General features: G+C 43.9%; 1 protein-coding gene across 6 annotated transcripts in view; it reads left to right on the forward strand.

The window, feature by feature from the left end:
- The window catches only part of MCTP2 (multiple C2 and transmembrane domain containing 2), a 243,705-nt gene that overhangs the window by 77,856 nt on the left and 144,521 nt on the right, over window positions 1-21,328 (forward strand). For all 6 annotated transcript variants that reach the window (XM_069766271.1, XM_069766275.1, XM_069766270.1 and 3 more), the window contains exons 2-3: window positions 2,595-3,134; window positions 18,586-18,660. In XM_069766271.1, the coding sequence (XP_069622372.1) occupies window positions 2,643-3,134; window positions 18,586-18,660 (567 nt within the window). In that variant the 5' untranslated portion in view covers window positions 2,595-2,642. The remainder of the gene's footprint in view (window positions 1-2,594; window positions 3,135-18,585; window positions 18,661-21,328) is intronic.

Consider the following 21,328-nt stretch of genomic DNA (forward strand, 5'->3'; position numbering starts at 1 on the left):
CAAAGTTTACACACAGGGATTTTGGCCCACTCCTCCATACAGATCTTTTCCAGATCTTTCTGCTTTCGGGCTGTTGCTGGGCAACATTAAATTTAAGTTCCCTCCACAGATTTTAGGTTTAGGTATGGAGACTGGCTAGGCCACTCCAGACCATGAAATGCTTCTAACGAAGCCACTCTTTTTAGTTGCCCTGGTTCTGTGTATCAGGTCATTGTCGTGCTGGAATACCCAGCCACGACCCATCTTCAGTGCTCTTGCTGAGGAAAGGAGGTTGTTGACCAAAATCTCACAATACATGACCCCATCCTTCTTCCTTTCCATACGGTGCAATTGCCTTGTCCCCTAAAAGTATGTTGCTTCACGGTTGGGACGGTGTTCTTGGGGTTTGTACTCGTCCTCCTTCCTTCAAACACAGCGTGTGGTGTTGATGTCAAAAAGCTCTATTTTGATCTCAGCTGACCACATGATCTTTCCTCATGACTCCTCTGGATTATCCTGATTGACATTTGCGAACTTGAAACAGGCCTGGACTTTTACTGGTGTGAGCAGGGGGACCTTGCGTGCCCTGCAGAATTTTATTCCATGACTTTATGGTGTGTTACTAATAGTAATGTTTGAGACACTGATCCCAGTTCTCTTCAGGTCATTGACCAGGTCCTTCCGTGTAGTTCTGTGCTTATCCCTGACGTTTCTCACGATCATCCTTGCCCCACAAGACAAGATCTTGCATGGAGCCCCAGACAGAGGAAGGTTGACAGTCATATTGTGTTTCTTTCATTTTCTAATAATTTTGTCCCTGGTGTCCTTGGACAGCTTTTTTTGGTTTTGGCCATGGTGGAGAGGTTGGATTGTGATTATTTGTGTGTGGACAGATCTTTTATACAGGTAACAAGTGCAGAGTAGGAGGGCTTCTTAAAGTAAAACTAACAAGTCTGTGAGAGCTAGAATGCTTGCTGGTTGGTAGGTAGTCAAATACTTATTTCATGCAATTTAATTTAAATACAATGTGAGTTTTTGGCTTTCATTTTTAGATTCTGTCTCACAGTTGAAGTGTACCTGCAATAAACATTAGATCCCCTCCATTTTTTGTAGGTGGGAAAACTTGCAAAATCGTCAGTGTATCAAATACTTATTTTCCCAACTGTACATCGGGGTTTCCATCTAAATCTCCTAATGACATAATGCAGATGACATGCCAAACTAGTCCATTTACTATAATGAGATGGCAGAGTTACTCTGGACTCCATCTGGCCTCTGTTCACTGGTGTCCTTTACAGAGGTGCACAAAACTGTGGAAGATTGTGCTTTTATGCACAACTGAAAGGACAGATACCGCCGGCTTCCACAGTGCCTCCATCTGCCTCATTATAGGGAATCTTCCGCTGGGGGTTCCATGTGAATCACATATTTCAGAGATTTACACGGAAACGCCGGTGTAAGCGCTAAGCGTAGAGCGCAGGGAGAGTGTGCCTATGACTAAGGGGGCACCAAGGTGTGCCAGAAAGGTGTCAGGCAGTGTCTCTCTCAATTTTACGATTTGGTTTTTAAAATGTTCCAACAAAAATTAATTTTATTTAAACTGGATGGACGTGCTGGAAATGCCCTTCTTTCTTCTCTAGAGCGCAGGATAAATGTGAGCTCAACCTTATTGCTGTTGATTTGTTCATTATGCTTCCCAAAGATAGCAAGTGAAAAAATGGTTTTATTTATTTTTTACGTCTTTCCTCGTGTGGTGTAAGTGATTTAGACTTTTTTTTCTGTTCTTTAGGTCAGTGCGATTAAAGCGATACCAGATTTAGAGCTTTTTTTATGTTTGGCTGCTGTCACACACTAAAGGACTAGGAATGAGCGAATAGCTTCGGATAACTCCTTATCCGAATAGCTCTTGCTGAAGCACTCCCAATAATCGGCTGTCCGGCGCCGCAGCTGCATGTGTCGCGGCCGTGTGACAGTCACAGCAAAACACTCTCCACACATGTGTTGTGACTGCCACACAGCAGCGAAACATGCAACTGCAGCGCCGAACAGCTGATTATCGGGAGCGCTCCGGGTGTCCGGATTCCCGATGCAGCTAATCGGTAAGCGCTGTAGCTATTTGGATAACGAGTTATCCAAAGCCATTCTCTCATCCCTATAAAAGATGCCTTTTTTATTTTTTTAATTATACTTGGTTCGTCTGTGGGACTTTTACTTTCAGCAGTCTGATCGCTTGTGTAATACATTGCAATGCTTATATATGTCAGTACTGCACTGAAAAAGGCTCCTTAGACCACTCTCTCTGCTGATGGTCTAAGAGGCTTCGTGTAGCCTGGTGACCTGGATGAAGTCATGACTACCTTGGGTCACCATGGCAGCGATTGGGCCTCTGCAATGACACCTATCAAAGAGGAGAGGTTGTTCCCTCTCCTTGCTCTCTAAAAGCTGTGATTGATATCGATCGTGGCATTTAGGGGGTCAAACTGGCCAGAGCTGTGCAGGCACCACTTTTGCAATGAGAGCGGAGTGGTTCTCCAAAGGTTCAGTTTGTCTTGGCTTTTTTTTGCAGATAATATTTATTTACTTCTAAATGTCTATTTCTCTACTTTTTTACATAGGTGAAAATATATTGCAAGTGGAACTGATTTCCATCAGGCTTGGTAGCAATGGAGTTGGATAAGCCATCCGTTTGGGGCTCTTTAAAACAGAAAACTCGTCCTATTCTTCAGAACTTGTCAATTAAAAGGGCCAAGAGAAGCTCACGGAAAATTTTGGATGTTAGAAAAAGGCACCATCTCACTAATCGGATGAGCGTCTCAGTGCCTGATATGATGGACATCGGATATACTATTCATGAAGAACGTGACTACGCAGACTGCACCGTTGAGTCTACCTCCATTTCCAATAGCCATTCGACTCCCATGATGTCGCACAGGCAGCAGAGGGAGTACGTCAAGCATATGAAGGAAAGCAGTAGCTGGATGCACAAGGAAGCGGTCCACCTGGAAGTCACAGATACAGAGACGGTGGTTGTAGAGACCTCGGATTCAGAAAGCAAGGAAGAGCAGAATAAATATGATGATGATAAAAGCATATTGGATTTTCTGCACAAAGAATGCATGGCTGAAGGCTTGTCTGATGGCAAACAGGAAACCGAGGTACGTCTGAGTCAGCAGTCTTCACTCTAGTCCTGTGGTGGTGGTCAGATGGTGATCGCTGATGGATTCTGTAGATTACTTGACACTCGGTGTTACTTCACATGTCAGGCCTTTAGTATGTGTGTGCTAAATCAAGTCTGTAAACATCAACTACTAGTTTATATACTTTACCATACGTGACTCTAGAACTTCATAGTCTACCAGCAAAGAGTGTGCGTTCATTTACATAGGTGATTGGCCATCAGTGCTGCCAAGTAACTAAGTAATAGATGTTCTCTGACTGTAAAATCATTTGGGACACATTTGTCAGGTCTTGTAGACGGCTCCTGATATTGTGCGTGATGTCAGGCTATATGGCTAAGGTGGTGTCCTTACAATTTGAAGTCAAAATCGCCATGTAATTTTACTTTTGTTCTCACCATTTGATTTGGCTAAAGTCTATCTTCAACCTTCAAAACTAAGAAACTATCCCTCCCTATGTACATACATGGGAGAGATCTGTCAATTAATTAGAACAGTGTTGGGAAAAGCCCACTATTGCTGGACTAGACTTTAACCCCTTCCCGACCTTTGACGCATACGCTGCGTCATAAAAGTCGGTGCCATTCCGACCCATGACGCAGCATATGCGTCATGGAAAGATCGCGTCCCTGCAGATCGGGTGAAAGGGTTAACTCCCATTTCACCCGATCTGCAGGGACAGGGGGAGTGGTAGTTTAGCCCAGGGGGGGTGGCTTCACCCCCTCGTGGCTACGATCGCTCTGATTGGCTGTTGAAAGTAAAACTGCCAATCAGAGCGATTTGTAATATTTCACCTAAAAAAATGGTGAAATATTACAATCCAGCCATGGCCGATGCTGCAATATCATCGGCCATGGCTGGACACACTAATGTGCACCCACACCACCCCTCCGATCGCCCCCCCAGCCCCCCGATCTGTGGTCCGCTCCCCTCGGTCCTGTGCTCCGCTCCCCCGTCCTCCTGCCCGCTCCCCCCGTGCTCCAATCAAACCCCCCCCGCACTCCGATCCCCCCCCGCACAGCGATCCCCCCCCGCACAGCGATTCCCCCCCGTGCTCCGATCCACCCGCCCGCACAGCGATCCCCCACTCCGTGCTCCAATCCACCTCCCCCGTGTTCCGATCCACCCCCCCGTGCTCCGACGCCCCCCCGTGCCCTGATCTCCCCCTCCTTATACTTACCTGGCCTCCCGGGGACCGTCCGTCTTCTTTCCTGGGCGCCGCCATCTTCCAAAATGGCGGGCGCATGTGCAGTGCGCCCGCCGAATCTGCCGGCCGGCAGATTCGTTCCAGAGTGAATTTTGATCACTGAGATAGGTTATATCTCAGTGATCAAAATAAAAAAAAAAAGTAAATGACCCCCCCCCCCCCTTTGTCACCCCCATAGGTAGGGACAATAAAAAAAATAAAAATTTTTTTTTTTTCCACTAAGGTTGGGGTAAGAACTAAAGGTAGGGTTAGGGTTTCGGTATGTGCACACGTATTCTGGTCCTCTGCGGATTTTTCCGCTGCGGATTTGATAAATCCGCAGTGCTAAACCGCTGCGGATTTATGGCGGATTTACCATGTTTTTTCTGCGCATTTCACTACGGTTTTACAACAGCGATTTTCTATTTGAGCAGTTGTAAAACCGCTGCAGAATCCGCAGAAAGAAGTGACATGCTGCGGAATGTAAACCGCTGCGTTTCCGTGCAGTTTTTCTGCAGCATGTGTACAGCGATTTTTGTTTTCCATAGGTTTGCATTGAACTGTAAACTCATGGGAAACTGCTGCGGATCCGCAGCGTTTTCCGCAGCGTGTGCACATACCTTTAGAATTAGGCTATGTGCACACGGTGCGGATTTGGCTGCGGATTCGCAGCAGTGTTCCATCAGGTTTACAGTACCATGTAAACATATGGAAAGCCAAATCCGCTGTGCCCATGGTGCGGAAAATACCGCGCGGGAACGCTGCGTTGTATTTTCCGCAGCATGTCAATTCTTTGTGCGGATTCCGCAGCGTTTTACACCTGTTCCTCAATAGGAATCCGCAGGTGAAATCCGGACAAAAAACACTGGAAATCCGCGGTAAATCCGCAGGTAAAACGCAGTGCCTTTTACCCGCGGATTTTTGGATTGGAATTAGGGTTGTGATTAGGGTTACGGCTACAGTTGGGATAAGGTTTAGGGGTGTGTTGGAGTTAGAATTGAGGGGTTTCCACTGTTTAGGCACATCAGGGGGTCTCCAAACGCAACATGGCGCCACCATTGATTCCAGCCAATCTTGTATTCAAAAAGTCAAATGGTGCTCCCTCACTTCCGAGCCCCGACGTGTGCCCAAACAGTGGTTTACCCCCACATATGGGGTACCAGCATACCCAGGACAAACTGCGCAACAACTACTGGGGTCCAATTTCTCCTGTTACCCTTGTGAAAATAAAGAAATGCTGGCTAAAACATCATTTTTGAGGAAAGAAAAATGATTTTTTATTTTCACGGCTCTGCGTTGTAAACGTCTGTGAAGCACTTGGGGGTTCAAAGTGCTCACCACATATCTAGATAAGTTCCTTGGGGGGTCTAGTTTCTAAAATGGGGTCACTTGTGGGGGGTTTCTACTGTTTAGGCACACCAGGGGCTCTGCAAACGCAATGTGACGCCCGCAGACCATTCCATCAAAGTCTGCATTTCAAAAGTCACTACTTCCCTTCTGAGCCCCAACGTGTGCCCAAACAGTGGTTTACCCCCACACATGGGGTATCGGCGTACTCAGCAGAAACTGGACAACAACTTTTGGGGTCCAATTTCTCCTGTAACCCTTGGGAAAATAAAAAATTCTGGGCTAAATAATTATTTTTGAGGAAAGAAAACGTATTTATTATTTTCACGGCTCTGCATTATAAACTTCTATGAAGCACTTGGGTGTTCAAAGTGCTCACCACACATCTAGATAAGTTCCTTTCGGGGTCTAGTTTCCAAAATGGGGTCACTTGTGGGGGGTTTCTACTGTTTAGGCACATCAGGGGCTCTGCAAACGCAACGTGACGCCCGCAGAGCATTCCATCAAAGTCTGCATTTCAAAACGTCACTACTTCAATTCCGAGCCCCGGCATGTGCCCAAACAGTAGTTTACCCCCACATATGGGGTATCACCGTACTCAGGAGAAACTGGACAACAAATATTGGTGTCAAATTTCTCCTGTTACCCTTTGTAAAATAAAAAATTGCAGGCTAAAATATCATTTTTGAGAAAATAATTTTTTTTTTTATTTTCATGGCTCTGCGTTATAAACTTCTGTGAAGCACTTGGGGGTTCAAAGTCCTCACCACACATCTAGATTAGTTCCTTTGGGGGTCTAGTTTCCAAAATGGGGTCATTTCTGGGGGATCTCCAATGTTTAGGCACACAGGGGCTCTCCAAACGTGACATGGTGTCCGCTAATGATTGGAGCTAATTTTCCATTTAAAAAGCCAAATGGCGTGCCATCCCTTCCGAGCCCTGCCGTGCGCCCAAACAGTGGTTTACCCCCACATATGGGGTATCAGCGTACTCAGGACAAACTGGACAACAATATTTGGGGTCCAATTTCTCCTATTATCCTTGGCAAAATAGGAAATTCCAGGCTAAAAAATCATTTTTGAGGAAAGAAAAATTATTTTTTATTTTCATGGCTCTGCGTTATAAACTTCTGTGAAGCACCTGGGGGTTTAAAGTGCTCAATATGCATCTAGATAAGTTCCTTGGGGGGTCTAGTTTCCAAAATGGGGTCACTTGTGGGGGAGCTCCAATGCATAGGCACACAGGGGCTCTCCAAACGCGACATGGTGTCCGCTAACAATTGGAGCTAATTTTCCATTCAAAAAGTCAAATGGCGCGCCTTCCCTTCCGAGCCCTGCCGTGTGCCCAAACAGTGGTTTACCCCACATATGAGGTATCGGCGTACTCGGGAGAAATTGCCCAACAAATTTTATGATCCATTTTATCCTACTGCCCATGTGAAAATGAGAAAATTGAGGCGAAAAGAATTTTTTTCTGAAAAAAAAGTACTTTTTCATTTTTACAGATCAATTTGTGAAGCACCTGAGGGTTTAAAGTGCTCACTAGGCATCTAAATAAGTTCCTTGGGGGTCTAGTTTCCAAAATGGGGTCACTTGTGGGGGAGCGCCAATGTTTAGGCACACAGGAGCTCTCCAAACGCGACATGGTGTCCGCTAACGATGGAAATAATTTTTCATTCAAAAAGTCAAATGGCGCTCCTTCCCTTCCGAGCCTTACCATGTGCCCAAACAGTGGTTTACCCCCACATATGAGGTATCGGCGTACTCAGGAGAAATTGCCCAACACATTTTGGAATCCATTTTATCCTGTTGCCCATGTGAAAATGAAAAAATTGAGGCTAAAAGAATTTTTTGGTGAAAAAAAGTACTTTTTCATATTTACGGATCAATTTGTGAAGCACCTGGGGGTTCAAAGTGCTCACTATGCATCTAGATAAGTTCCTTGGGGCGTCTAGTTTCCAAAATGGGGTCACTTGTGGGGGAGCTCCAATTTTTAGGCACACGGGGGCTCTCCAAACGTGACATGGTGTCCGCTAAAGAGTGGAGCCAATTTTTGATTCAAAAAGTCAAATGGCGCTCCTTCCCTTCCAAGCCCTGCCGTGCGCCCAAACAGTGGTTTACCCCCACATATGAGGTATCAGCGTACTCAGGACAAATTGGACAACAACTTTCGTGGTTCAGTTTCTCCTTTTACCATTGGGAAAATAAAAAAATTGTTGCTAAAAGATAATTTTTGTGACTAAAAAGTTAAATGTTCATTTTTTCCTTCCATGTTGCTTCTGCTGCTGTGAAGCACCTGAAGGGTTAATAAACTTCTTGAATGTGGTTTTCAGTACCTTGAGGGGTGCAGTTTTTAGAATGGTGTCACTTTTGGGTATTTTCAGCCATATAGACCCCTCAAACTGACTTCAAATGTGAGGTGGTCCCTAAAAAAAATGGTTTTGTAAATTTCGTTGTAAAAATGACAAATCGCTGGTCAAATTTTAACCCTTATAACTTCCTAACAAAAAAAAATTTTGTTTCCAAAATTGTGCTGATGTAAAGTAAACATGTGGGAAATGTTATTTATTAACTATTTTGTGTCACATATCTCTCTGGTTTAACAGAATAAAAATTCAAAATGTGAAAATTGCAAAATTTTCAAAATTTTCGCCAAATTTCCGTTTTTATCACAAATAAACGCAGAATTTATTGACCTAAATTTACCACTAACATGAAGCCCAATATGTCACGAAAAAACAGTCTCAGAACTGAAGCGTTCCTGAGTTACCTCATAAAGGGACACTGGTCAGAATTGCAAAAAACGGCAAGGTCTTTAAGGTCAAAATAGGCTGGGTCATGAAGGGGTTAAGATTGTTCCCATGGGCAGTAAATGCAGCGGGTTAGACGCTGCGTTTATATGCAGCATTCAACACGCAGTTTCCAGATGTAACAGCATAGTGTATGGGATTTCATGAAATCCCATGTCCACTATTCATGCACGGACATGGGAGATGGACATGCAGCACGTCTTTCTAGACCGCAGCATGTCTATTTATCTTGCGGAGACACTCAGTTTCCGCAAGATAAATATCACCAGTCCAATGTATTGGGCGCGGTGATTCTGCACGGTTCAATGAACACATGCGGAATCACCGCGCGTACAAAAGCATCTGCTGCGTCCAAATCACTACCTAATACTGGCCGTGGGGACGTAGCCTAAAGCGTAGAGTTAAACATGCCTAGCTCATTTGTGCAGTCAAGCTCTGATTCATGCTGCATGTTTCTCGGGCGTTATGAATTGGCCTTAAAAGGGAATGAGGGTGTTTTAAACTTGAAGTTTTTTATCTTTAGAGTTTTCTTGTGTTTTTTTTTCCCCACTCGTCTATTAAATAATGAAAAAGACAAAAAAATAAAAAGTTCACAAACTGTTGTAAAATGTTCCAAAAGGTGTCTGGGGGTCCTCCGAGTAGTTCTGTTGAATATTGTGAAGTATAGAGAATCTTCAGAGCAGAAAATCACAGAGGAATGGTCTTGTCACTTCTTTTACCCACTAAGGCTACGTTCACATTTGCGTGGTTGCGTTGGCTGCGTTGTGTACATGCGTTGTTGGTTGTGTCACCGACGCTGCGCTCAACAATGCAAATGTGAACGTTACCTTACTATTTTTGGAAACCTGCAGCAGACCAAAAAAAAAAACAGCCCGAACATATGCTCAGCAAGTGTTTTTTTTTTTTTTTTTTTTTTTTTAATTTTTTTATAGAAACTAGTGATGAGCCAGCATACTCGTTGCTCGGGTTTTCCAGAGCACGCTCTGGTGGTCTCCGAGTATTTGTGACTGCTCGGAGATTTAGTTTTTGTTGACGCAACTGCATGATTTACAGCTGCTAGCCAGCCGGAGTACATGTGGGGGTTGTCTGGTTGCTAGGGAATCACCACATGTAATCAAGCTGTCTAGTAGCCGCAAATCATTCAGCTGATGCAACAAAAACTAAATCTCCGAGCAGTCACAAATACTCGGAGACCACCCGAGCGTGCTCTGGAAAACCCGAGCAACGAGTACACTCGCTCATCACTAATAGAAACTCATTTCAGGTGTTTTCCACTGTGGAATCTGCACAGACGTTGTTTACACCTGACGTGAAGTTGAAATAATTGGATGAGTCCTAAATGTTTAGGAACATCTCGGAGTAGGTTAAGGCGTTGTTCACACATTGCTTTATTGCTGTAGCCAAAACCTGATCTCTTGGCAGTAAAAAAGCTGCAGACAAAAAACAAGTTTTTCTGCGTTTTTACTTGTTTTTTTTTGTAGGCCCAAAGTTCATCTGTCTTCCACCATGAAACAATGAAAAATGTAAAACTAAAAAAGTTTTTGGGAAATAAAAAAGATTTAATACAAATTATTTAGTTAAAAAAAATTTGTCTGAAAAATGGTGACTACCGTATTTTTCTGACCATAAGACGCACTTTTTTCCTCCAAATTTGAGGGGAAAGTGTGGGTGCGTCTTATGGAAGGGCTGTAACGTGGGGAGGGGGCAGCAGCCAGTGGGATTGCATTAGGAGGCAGAAAAATGTCCCTGCTGGGCTTCAGGAATCAGCACTGGGGAAACCACATGGTCCTGATCATTAAAGTGCAGTGAATATTCATTAGCTGCTTCCCCGCCTACCTGTCAGCTGAGCAGGGAGTCCAGAGCAGCAAATGAATACTCCTTCACAGGGACACACATGGTTTCCCCAGTGCTGGATTCCTGCAGCAGCTGGGGAGATCTGTATGTTTGGTGGAGGAGGCAGCAGCAGGGGCCAGAGGGGACAAGATCGCTGCATACCTTCCTGCCTGTGCTGTGCTGGATGCTGAGTACTCCAGCACAAGGACCTGTGTGATGTCATGAAGTGGGTGGGCTGGAGCATCACATGACAGCACATGACAGCCTCTTCTGATGTCATCACAGGTCCAGCAGACACCACGCTACAATCTGCAAGCTTACTCCTGTGCTGTGGAGAGGCAACAAGAGGGAGCGCTCTGTGGTGTCATGGGATGGGATGCTCCAGCATTTTACCATACTACAGGGTGGCTAGCTGCCACAATTAAAAGGTTAGTCACTACAACACACAATAAAGCACTCTGCCACTTCTGTGGTGAACTATAACTCCCAGCATGCCATAGGTTCTGCAGAACATGCTGGGAGTTATAGTTCTCCCAATGGGATCACAAAGCAGCACTCCAGTGTTATTTTTTCAGTGCTGGAGTGGTGCTGTGCCCCCATTCTTATACTCACCCTCCAGCATCTTCATACAGTACTTTACAGACACCACACTGGTCCCACAGCTCCATCTTCTACCCGCAGCTTCCAACATAATAACATACTATTATATATAATAACAACAACACATATAATAGTATGTTTACGTTGTTAAATATTTTACCACCTTTTTTGCTTAAAATATTTTATTCCCTATTTTCCACCTCTAAAACCTGGGTGCGTTTTATAGTCCGAAAAATACGGTATTCTGAAAAAAAAAAAAAAAAGTGAATGAGTTCAGGAAAAAATACACAATTGCAAATGTATGATCGGTGGGGGGAGTTAAATCGGTCTGGCAGTGCTTACTTAAGACATTGGCAGCGCATTGACCAATAAAGTTGTCTAGGCATTGTTTACTTTCTCACACTGGCAGGGCATTGAGTTAGTCATGTGGTTTTCAATTTCACACATTGGTCAGGTCTTGTTTACTTTAACAGATATCAGGAACTTAAACTGTACTCATGCTAACATCTATGCCCATGTGAGGACACCAAGCAGGTTTTGAATTTTCGCAAAAAAAAAAAAGCCTGAAACATGTGAACATAGCCTAATTGCGACATCTCCCGCCTAGCTCAGTTTCTCTAACAATCCGAATTGTGGCACCAGTTATAGACTGAATCAGACAATCACTCAGGACAGGTTGTTTTTTTTTTTTTTTTTTTTTTGCTTGCAGCATTATGATACTAGCTATTGAACCCTTTCTACGCCCGGGTGGCGAGCATTTATATTGGTATATGGTCTCCATCCTGGTATGTGCTGCTTCCATCCTGCGCCCTAATCTTGTCATGTGCTGCTTCCATCTTGCGCCCCCTTCCTGTCACATGCAGCCCCCATCCTATACCCTCAGCCTGCCTTGTGCTGCTCCAATTCTGCGCCCCCATCCTGCCATGTGGTGCTCCCATCCTGCGTCCCCATCCTGTTTTGTGCGCCTCCATCTTGCATTGTGCTATTCTCTTCCTGTTCCCTCATCCTGTCATGTGCTCCCATCCTGTTCCCCAATTCTGGTATGTGCTGCACCGATTCTGCGCCCCCATGCTTTCAACTCTATAGCGTAAGGCAGCCCCCATAGGCAGACTCTGTAGTATAAAGCAGCACCCATAGGCAGACCCTGTAGTATAAGGCAGCACCCCCCAGAGGCAGATTCTGTAGAATACCGTAGTATAAGGCGGCACCCCCCAGAGGCAGACTCTGTAGTATAAGGCAGCACCCCATAGGCAAACTCTATAGCATAAGGCAGACCCCATAGGCAGACCCTGTAGCCTAAGGCAGACCCCATAGAAAGACTGTAGTATAATGCAGCACCCCATAGGCAGACTCTGTAGTATAAAGCAGCAGCTCATAGGCAAACTCTATAGCATAAGGCAGCCCCCATAGGCAGACCCTGTAGTATAAGGCAGCCTCCATAGGCAGACCCTGTAGTATAAGGCAGCACCCCCCACAGGCAGACTGTAATATAAGGCAGCACCCCTCCCCACACACAGGCAGACTCTGTAGTATAAGGCAGCACCCTAATGGCAGACCCTGCAGTGTAAGGCAGTACCTCATAGGCAAACTCTAGTATAATGCAGCACCCCCAGGCAGACTTTATAGCATAAGGCAGACCCCATAGGCAGACTCTGTAGTATAAGGCAGCACCCCATAGGCAAACTCTGTAGTATAATACAGCACCCCCCACAAGCAGACTCTAGTATAAGGCAGCACCCCATAGGCAGACCGTGTAGTATAAGGCAGACCCCATAGGCAGACCCTGTAGCCTAAGGCAGACCCCATAGGCAGACTGTAGTATAATGCAGCACCCCATAGCCAGACTCTGTAGTATAAGGCAGCAGCCCATAGGCAAACTCTATAGCATAAGGCAGCCCCCATAGGCAGACCCTGTAGTATAAGGCAGCTCCCATAGGCAGACCCTGTAGTATAAGGCATCACCCCCCACACAGGCAGACTCTGTAGTATAAGGCAACACCCCCCACAGGCAGACCCTGTAGTATAAAGCAACACCCCCCACACAGGCAGACTCTGTAGTATAAGGCAACACCCCCCACACAGGCAGACTCTGTAGTATAATGCAACACCCCCCACACAGGCAGACTCTAGTATAAGGCAGCATCCCACACAGGTAGACTCTGTAGTATAAAGCAGCACCCCCCACTGGCAGACCCTGTAGTATAAGGCAGCAAGGCTAGATGCCGATACAGCTGACTCTGCCATGGCAGGCAGGGGGCCCACTGCTGGCACCAACAACCCCCACCTGCTCAGTGGCCAATAGCGGCAGAGCAGGGAGATCGATTCTCTCTGCTCTGCCGCAGAATGTAACTGTATCAGCGCGCTGTGCACGTCAATACAGTTACAGTAGCGTAGATCCGGGTGGGCCCCCTCTGCCCCCCGGTAGCTGCACTACTGCCGGATGCATCACTCTGTGGGGTCCAGACTGCACAGGCCCATAACGCTTGCGCAGTCTATAAAGGCTTCCGACAGGGTGACGCTCCTAGCATTATATTATAGATATTACAGAAGTAACCATACTTTTTCCATAAAAGCACAACTGTGAGGTGTAGGGGGCAGTACTGCTTGCATTTTTGCTTGGTGCAGAAATCTGATGATCTGAATTATTTCATTTGTTTGCTACAGGCCATTTAATTCAATTGTTTTCTGTGTTTATCTGTCGGTTTACGTAACCAGACTTTGGCGATCAATCCTCCCGTGTACATATATGCTTTCACTGGGTGAGGCTCAAGAAGCAGGCCAGAAAGTTGTTAGTTAAGCAACTCCTTGAACAGGATGTGCATTGTTCTGTCACATGCCCTCCAGCCTGTTGGGTTTGGCTGCTCATAAACTATTTAGAAGGTTCTGAAGAAACCATTAAAAAGAATCCTGGGTCCAACTAAAACTGGATGGAAAAGGCATCAGGCCAAAGGAAAGAAAAGCCGAATGATAGCTGCCACTTGTAGCACAATTGATTTTGCAGGGAAGAGGGAGAATATACAATAACATAGTATTTCCTCTTGATCCTGGGTTTTATACCCTCCCCACCCCTGCTTTACATTGCAGCCCTGCTTCTTTAGATGGCACTTTCGGGAAAAAAAAAAAAAGGGGGGGGGGGGGGGGGAAGAGCACTTGCAGGTATATTGTAGTCCAAAAAATACAAATGGAAAAAAAAATGACAATGTTATATTGTCATACCATTTAACGATTTGTGCACATCCTGTGCACGAGAAATGATCCCTCTACTGTGGCATGCAGCTTTTGCCAATGTATTAACTACATCTGGCCTATGATTTTGGCATCAATCATCAAATGCCATTGTTGACAGCTTTTGGAGCACACATCGTTGTATGGTATGACAATCTAACATTGTCATAATTTTTTCATTTGTATTTTTTGGCCTACAATATACCCCCAAGCTCTCTGTTAATTTTTCTTGCTTTTTTTCCATCTCTTCCCTATAGAATATTGTTTTCCGACCTTTTATTGTTAGAGTGAGGTAGGGGAGTGAGCACCAGTCCTCAGTGAGTGGGGGCGCCAATTCGTTTCTTAAGGTGTCAACCTCCGCAGCAAGGCAGGTTTTGAGCAAGGTTTATCGCGGGGTCATTGTAGAACTTTTTGTGGTCATTTTTTCAATTTTGGTATCTTACCAATTTGTTCACTGGGTAGATGTTTTATAAAACATTGGATCATTAAATAATTTTAAGGGAATACATGTTCACCTCTTGATTTAATTCCTTTACTCCATTTATGATATTGGTACAAATTGTTTAGATGGCTCCCTGTGCTTAACTAAACGCTCACCTAGGCAATAAACGAATAGGAATGATTATAGCTGCAGTGGTGAAGTCGTTACTACAGCATGTGACCACTGCAGCCAATCGCTGAGCTCAGTGGCCTTTTACCTATATAGCCCAAATCACCAGAACCCAGTGGTTGGTGCTGCGGCCACCTGCTACATCACTGGAAGAAAAAAAAAAAAAAAAAGCCCTGTAAAAAAAAATGCCTGGATAAGAACAAGAACAGTGTCCACACCCATAAAGCAGGATAATAATGGGGTGTCCGCCCATCTCTATTTCTTACCAATTTAAAACCTTTAGACTAACCTTATAGGCTAAGGTAAAATGGCTATTTGACTCCGTAATCGCAGTGACACGTTGCAATATTGGATGCAATGATTTCCCGTCATGACGCAGAGCTGCGATAGTCACATGTCTCCAAATGTGTTGCCTATATTCACTATGCTGCTGATCGCACACGCCGTAGACTTCAATGAAATGTGAACACGACAGTCAACTCCTCTTCAACTTGGCTGTTTATATGCAGCAAAATCGGAACTTTAAAATGTCGTGCAACAGCAAACCCCCGAGCCTTACGCTGACTAATGTGCCGCACTATTTCTACATCGGATCCGCATGAAGCAGAGACGCAACTTTTCTTTTGTGCTTTAAAGCACCGAGCTATACCCCATTTTCACCTCACTTCTAAAAACTGATGTGAATGGTGAATTAGATGTGATTTTGACATATAAATTATGTACACATGAGTTGTGGGCCAGGGAGTCTCCATATGTATGAGTACTGGAGTTACCTCTGCATGATCTGAACTACATGCAGTTGTGTAGTCCGTAGCTCTGCCATGTTTTCTGATTAGCACAGCCGTTCTAATCTACTTAAACATATTATAGCACTTCATTGTAAATGTGTATGTTTACGTAAGCATAACCTGCTCTTATATAAGCAGCAGATCCATCCTCAAATAGTCCGATACAATCCCTATGGGTATTTACATACTTCCCAAACTAAGCTAGTGCTGCTCATATAATCCCCAAATAGACCATCGGCGAATAATTTCATGTTTTATGTATTATCCCATAAGAACCTTTTCTTGTGTCGCTTCTCTACTTGGGTTTGAAATGGGGAAAAGATAATGAAATTCAATATGCTCCTTTTAAGATCCACTACATTTTCTCATGCAGACTATTAGTTTTATTTATTTATTTTAATTTGAACCAATATTTTTCTGTACAAAGGACTTGGCATGGCATCAAACACTTACTGCACAAAAATAAATATCCCTTGATTCTTCATATCATGGAGAGGATGGCTATTGCTACCTGCTGCTATTGCTACCTGCTGCTATTGCTACCTGCTGCTATTGCTACCTGCTGCTATTGCTACCTGCTGCTATTGCTACCTGCGGCTACTGCTATTACCTGCGGCTGCTGCCATTACCTGCTGCTATTGCCACTTTACTGCTTCTCCTACTTTTTTTTTTTTCCCTTTTCACCCGTGCAAAGTTTCATCAATATTAGCCTTACAAAGAAATATTGCATGGATAAGATTAGTCTTTAGAACCAGTGCATCAGGTCCTTGGGGCTTGCACTAATATATTTTTGTATTCAGTGTTGCTTTTTCATTATGGTGTTATGATGATGCATTAAAACTTGTGGAGAATACTGGTGAATGTGGCTTCCATTTTTTGGCATTGCAGTCTGATTTTGGCAGACATATTCCCTCTAAAATCTATAACATGTTCTCCCTCCTGGCACTTTCTTTTGCCAATATTGCTGAGCAGATCAGTTTCCTGTTTTGTTCGTTGCTTTTTAATGCCATGCCTAGCACTTGGGTGTCAAGAAAACTCCTCCAGCTGTCGCAACTTGAAGGATGTATGACTCGGGTGTGTGGGAATCACTTTCTACATAACCAAGAAGTTCCAGCTTATCAAGTTGTGAGCGTCCCTTACAGTAATCGGGCATGATTGCTGGAAAGGGATTCCTAAAAAAGAGAGATTTTATCCATTAGTTCACAGCCCAACCTGGTAGTCTACTTCTTTCAATCTAAGGCTACATTCACACATTGCAGCTGCTGTTTTTTTTCCGAAATCATGACCAAAATAATAGATCCATTGCAGATGCTTAAAAACAATCCCCCCCCCCCCCCCCCTCCGCAAAAAATTAAAATAAAAACAGCGCAAGTTATGCACGCAGCCTAAAGATGACCAAGTAAAAAATGGCTAGTACTTGCTCTTACATTATTCCCACTGCCCCCAAGCACTTTTTTAATTTTTATTTTTTTTGTTAGATCCTTCATATGGTTCCAGAGAAATGGACCTTTTCATTCAGTGATAGTTTTTATGGTCTTTACCAAGATGGCGCAGCTGACAAAATTCCCTGTGGTTGCCTGTTACCTTCTCTGCTTTATCACTGAATAGGCCAGGTCCTCTTTAAGGTCCCATTACTTCCAGGTAATTCAGCCATCTACCGTAGAATGATCGTGTAACATTCAGAGCAGCTGTCTGATATTGTGTATGGCCCCCGGCATGCAATCGAAAGGGGAAAAACGGTCTTGCCAGTCATGGTGGTAACAGCAAAAGATCTCTGAAGTTGTCCTGTGGTATCTGGAACCAAAATGTTTGCATTAGATCTTTTACGCCCTGTAAGTTGTGAGTTGGGCCTTTGTGATTATATTTATTTTTCCAGTATGTCCCACAGATCTTCGATCATGGTTTTGACTTGACCAAATCTCGTTCTGAACACTGTTAGGTTCGGTAAATTATTCCTAAGCAATTTTTGCAGTACAAACTGAAAGAGGTCACTTTTTATATTTTTATATAATTTTTTTTTTCCTGTAAAATGAGACTTTATGGCAGAAACCCTATGAACGCCTGTGTAATCAATGTGATCTTCTTACAAAGTTGTACTCTGTAGTGCTGAAGCATGTAAATATGAATAGCATTACTGCTCTAAATAATAAGAAAAAATGGAGTCTGTACCCACCAGCTTTCTGATTTGGAAGTGCCAGTCATTTTTTTGCGATTTGTATATCAGCCCTCTGACAGAGCACTCCACCTTGCAGCCTGTGGAAGTTTTAATTGCAGCAGGATCCGACCTACCCAGAAATCAGGCTTCAGTCTGAGAGGTATTCACACTACACGCTTAGGTTCCCAACAGATCAGAGACAGCCTTGTTGCATGAATTGGCCAAATTTTGTGCGAAGTGTCTACTTTTTTTTATCTAGAGCAGTATAGCTATTCATATTTCATATTTTACATATTTACATACTGTATCACTACAGAGTGCATCTTTATTTGTTGTTTGCATATGGAGGTGGCTGCTCCTAGTTCGCACCTGTACACACTGATCTTCTGTTGGTGTCCACCATGTGTCGGTTCAGTCCTTGGCCTGAACAATGTTCTGTTCCTTTGATGAAACGGATAAATGGAAAATCCAACATGGATGTAACTCTATGTTCACATTTATATGATCTAAAGGGAAATGTGATTTATCAGACTGACCTCTTCTTCCATGGATTCTTGGGCACCAGTAACCCTGTCCCCAGTTTACCAGTTGTCCACTTTAGGTAGGTACTGATTAGGAGCTACCAGAATGATCCTGCAAGACATGTTGAATTGGAGATTCTCCAAACTGTCTGTTCTCTTGCTGCCTAATGTATCCAAGCACCCAACCTGTGTTAGTGACACAACCAGTGATATTCACCTCATCAGTAATTGGTTTTAATTTTCTAGCTGATCTTTTTAGCTGTTTTAAGTAGATTGTTTTAATATTTTGCCATCTGTCACTTTTTAAACCTCCAAACCATTGTAAGTCTACATCAAATTTTAATTTTTCTTTTTAGGATGGGACAGGAAGCATTGACTTGAACTCTTCAATGTCCTCTTCAATGTCCTCACAGATGTCAGAAGAACTTGGAGTAAGTAGATCATCTTGCTTATATGTCATGTGTCTAATATCTCAATCGATAAACTGTGTATGATTTACCTCTTGTGAAAATACTTCCCATGTAGAGGTTGGGTTTGCTCCCTTTTGGGACCAGTGTCCTCCCTAGAGTCTAGGCCAACCATCCGATGCTCATATCGCTGTCAGGAGACAATATCCTTAAACGCTCCCAAGTGAAAACTCTGCATTACCCTTTTTAGGTGGAGATGGACACTAACAGTTTAAAGGTAATTACTGTTGTAAGGCTGTAGTGGTAGAAAAGGTGTTTTACCAGTCAGACAGCCTAAACGTAGGATTCGGCATATAAGAATATTGCAGGCTGCAACTTGTTCATTAACTTGTATCTCGAAATGCACTGGAAGTAAAAATTCAAGGCTGGCATCTTTTGGATTTTAGTAGGTACAGAGATTTATAGTTGTTTTATCTTGCCCAAATATACAATAAATCAGCAAGAGCTCTTCCAAACTTATCTACACTGCCCACTAGAATTCTATATTATTGGACATTAGTGAGGTCTAGACGTGGTCTAGGGGAATAGTCAGGTGCAAAGCTTCCATCTCAATCATCCTATAGATGGTGAGGTGGTGGTTAATGTTGTTGGGTCCAGATCTCATTGCCAGCTACTCCTATTCTTACACCAAACCAGCATGCCATTTCTTATGGCTTTTAATTGTGCAGGGTAGTATTGTCAAACTGAAACAGGAAAAGGCCTTCCTCTTAGTGTTTATGTAAGGTTGGAATTGTAATCTGTAGAATTTCATTGTGTGCCATAACACTTCTTTTACTAGATCGGAGGGCACAGGCTAGTCCAAAGATGTCTGTCTGCTCCAGATCACTATTTCACCTCTAACAAACTGTACGGTTGGCAAGACTTTAGATAGGGTGAGATCTCAAAATATCTACAGTAGCTCACCACAAATTGTGTTTGGATTGTTGATTGGTGCTATTCTTGCTTAGGGAAAATGCAATTCCTGGAGCAACCACACTAGTGTGTGGTGTAAGGACAGTCACTTGTTTTACTGTGGTCTCATTATATAACACAATGAGTGGAGAAAGATCCAATTTTGAAGAATAATTTCATGATTGCCCAATACTGTCACAAGAAGTTTGTGCTACAGTTGTCTATTTGTGGCCAACCAGTGGTTATGTTGGCTGCCGTCTGTCGAGGGTTTTGCTAGCAAGTAGCAATGTGTTGAATTTCTATTGTAAGAAACTAGAATCCTGAACCAAAATCACATGAAGTTACGGGTGGACATTTGTAGGTGGGTGTTGGTCCTAGATGATGCCATCTATTAAACCGCTGATGGAGTTGGATTTCAAAAGAGGATCATCATGTCAGAGGCCAAAGTTTTTGGTCTTGAGCATTTTCTTGATGCAATAAAGTGAACACATGAGGCACATTTGATGTCATTTTTCCCGTCTCCCATGACAGCACACCTGAGAGAGGGATCCGCCCAGTCGGGACAGAAAACCTACTGAAATAAAAGGGCGGTACCTCTCCCTCGCTTCAGTTGGGTTTCCTGTCCTGATGGGAACCCTTGTGCTGAATCACGGCGGAGGTAGAGAGCTTCTGTTCACTAGATCCAAGAGAAAAACCCTTCGCGGTAGATGCTCTCCAAATACAATGGAATTTCAGTCTCGCATATGTGTTTCCACCAATAGCGATGATTCCGACGGTAGTAAGAAAAATCAGAATGGAGCAGGCGAGAGTAATTTTGATTGCTCCATTCTGGCCAAAAAGACCTTGGTTCTCCCTCCTGAGACAAATGTCAGTGACCGATCCATGGATTCTGCCAGAGATTCCGGACCTGCTTACTCAGGGTCCAATATGCCACTCTCAAGTGAAGGGCTTCCATCTTGCAGCCTGGAATTTGAGAGGGCATTACTGAGTAGGCAGGGGTTTTCACCAGGGTTAGTCTCCACCTTGTTAAAAAGTAGAAAGCCAGTAACATCAAGGATATATGGCAGAACATGGAAAAGGTTTCTGGAATTTTCGGGGCAACCTGTAGGGGACAGGGCTCCTGTGGGTACTATTTTAGAATTCCTACAGGCGGGGTTGCAACTAGGGTTAGCAACTAATACGCTCAAGGTGCAAGTGTCGGCATTAGGAGCCTTGTATAATTGTAATCTGGCCTCCAATAGATGGGTGTCCCGCTTTATAAAATCCTGTAGTAGGTCTAGACCAGTAATAATTCAGAGGGTTCCTCCATGGGATTTGAATCTGGTGTTAGAGGCTCTGACTAGTGATCCGTTTGAACCCTTGCAGGAGTCATCAATAAAAATACTTACTCTTAAGACTGTACTTCTGGTAGCGTTGACATCAGCCCGTAGGGTGAGTGACTTGCAAGCCCTGTCTATCTCCCCTCCTTACACGCAGATATTTGATGATAGAGTAGTGCTCAGGCCAGATCCGGCATATCTGCCGAAAGTAGTACTTAAATTCCATAGGAGCCAAGAAATTGTGTTACCCTCTTTTTGTGATAATCCCAAGAACCCAGGGGAAGAGAAATTTCATACACTGGATGTGAGAAGAGCTATTTTGCAGTATATATCTCTGACTAGTCAGTGGAGGAAGGATCAATCCTTATTTATAGCTTTCCAGGGTAGCAGGAAGGGATATGGGGTATCCAAGGGTACTATTG

The sequence above is a fragment of the Ranitomeya imitator genome, chromosome 4, assembly GCF_032444005.1.
Source record: "Ranitomeya imitator isolate aRanImi1 chromosome 4, aRanImi1.pri, whole genome shotgun sequence".
Taxonomy (NCBI): domain Eukaryota; kingdom Metazoa; phylum Chordata; class Amphibia; order Anura; family Dendrobatidae; genus Ranitomeya; species Ranitomeya imitator.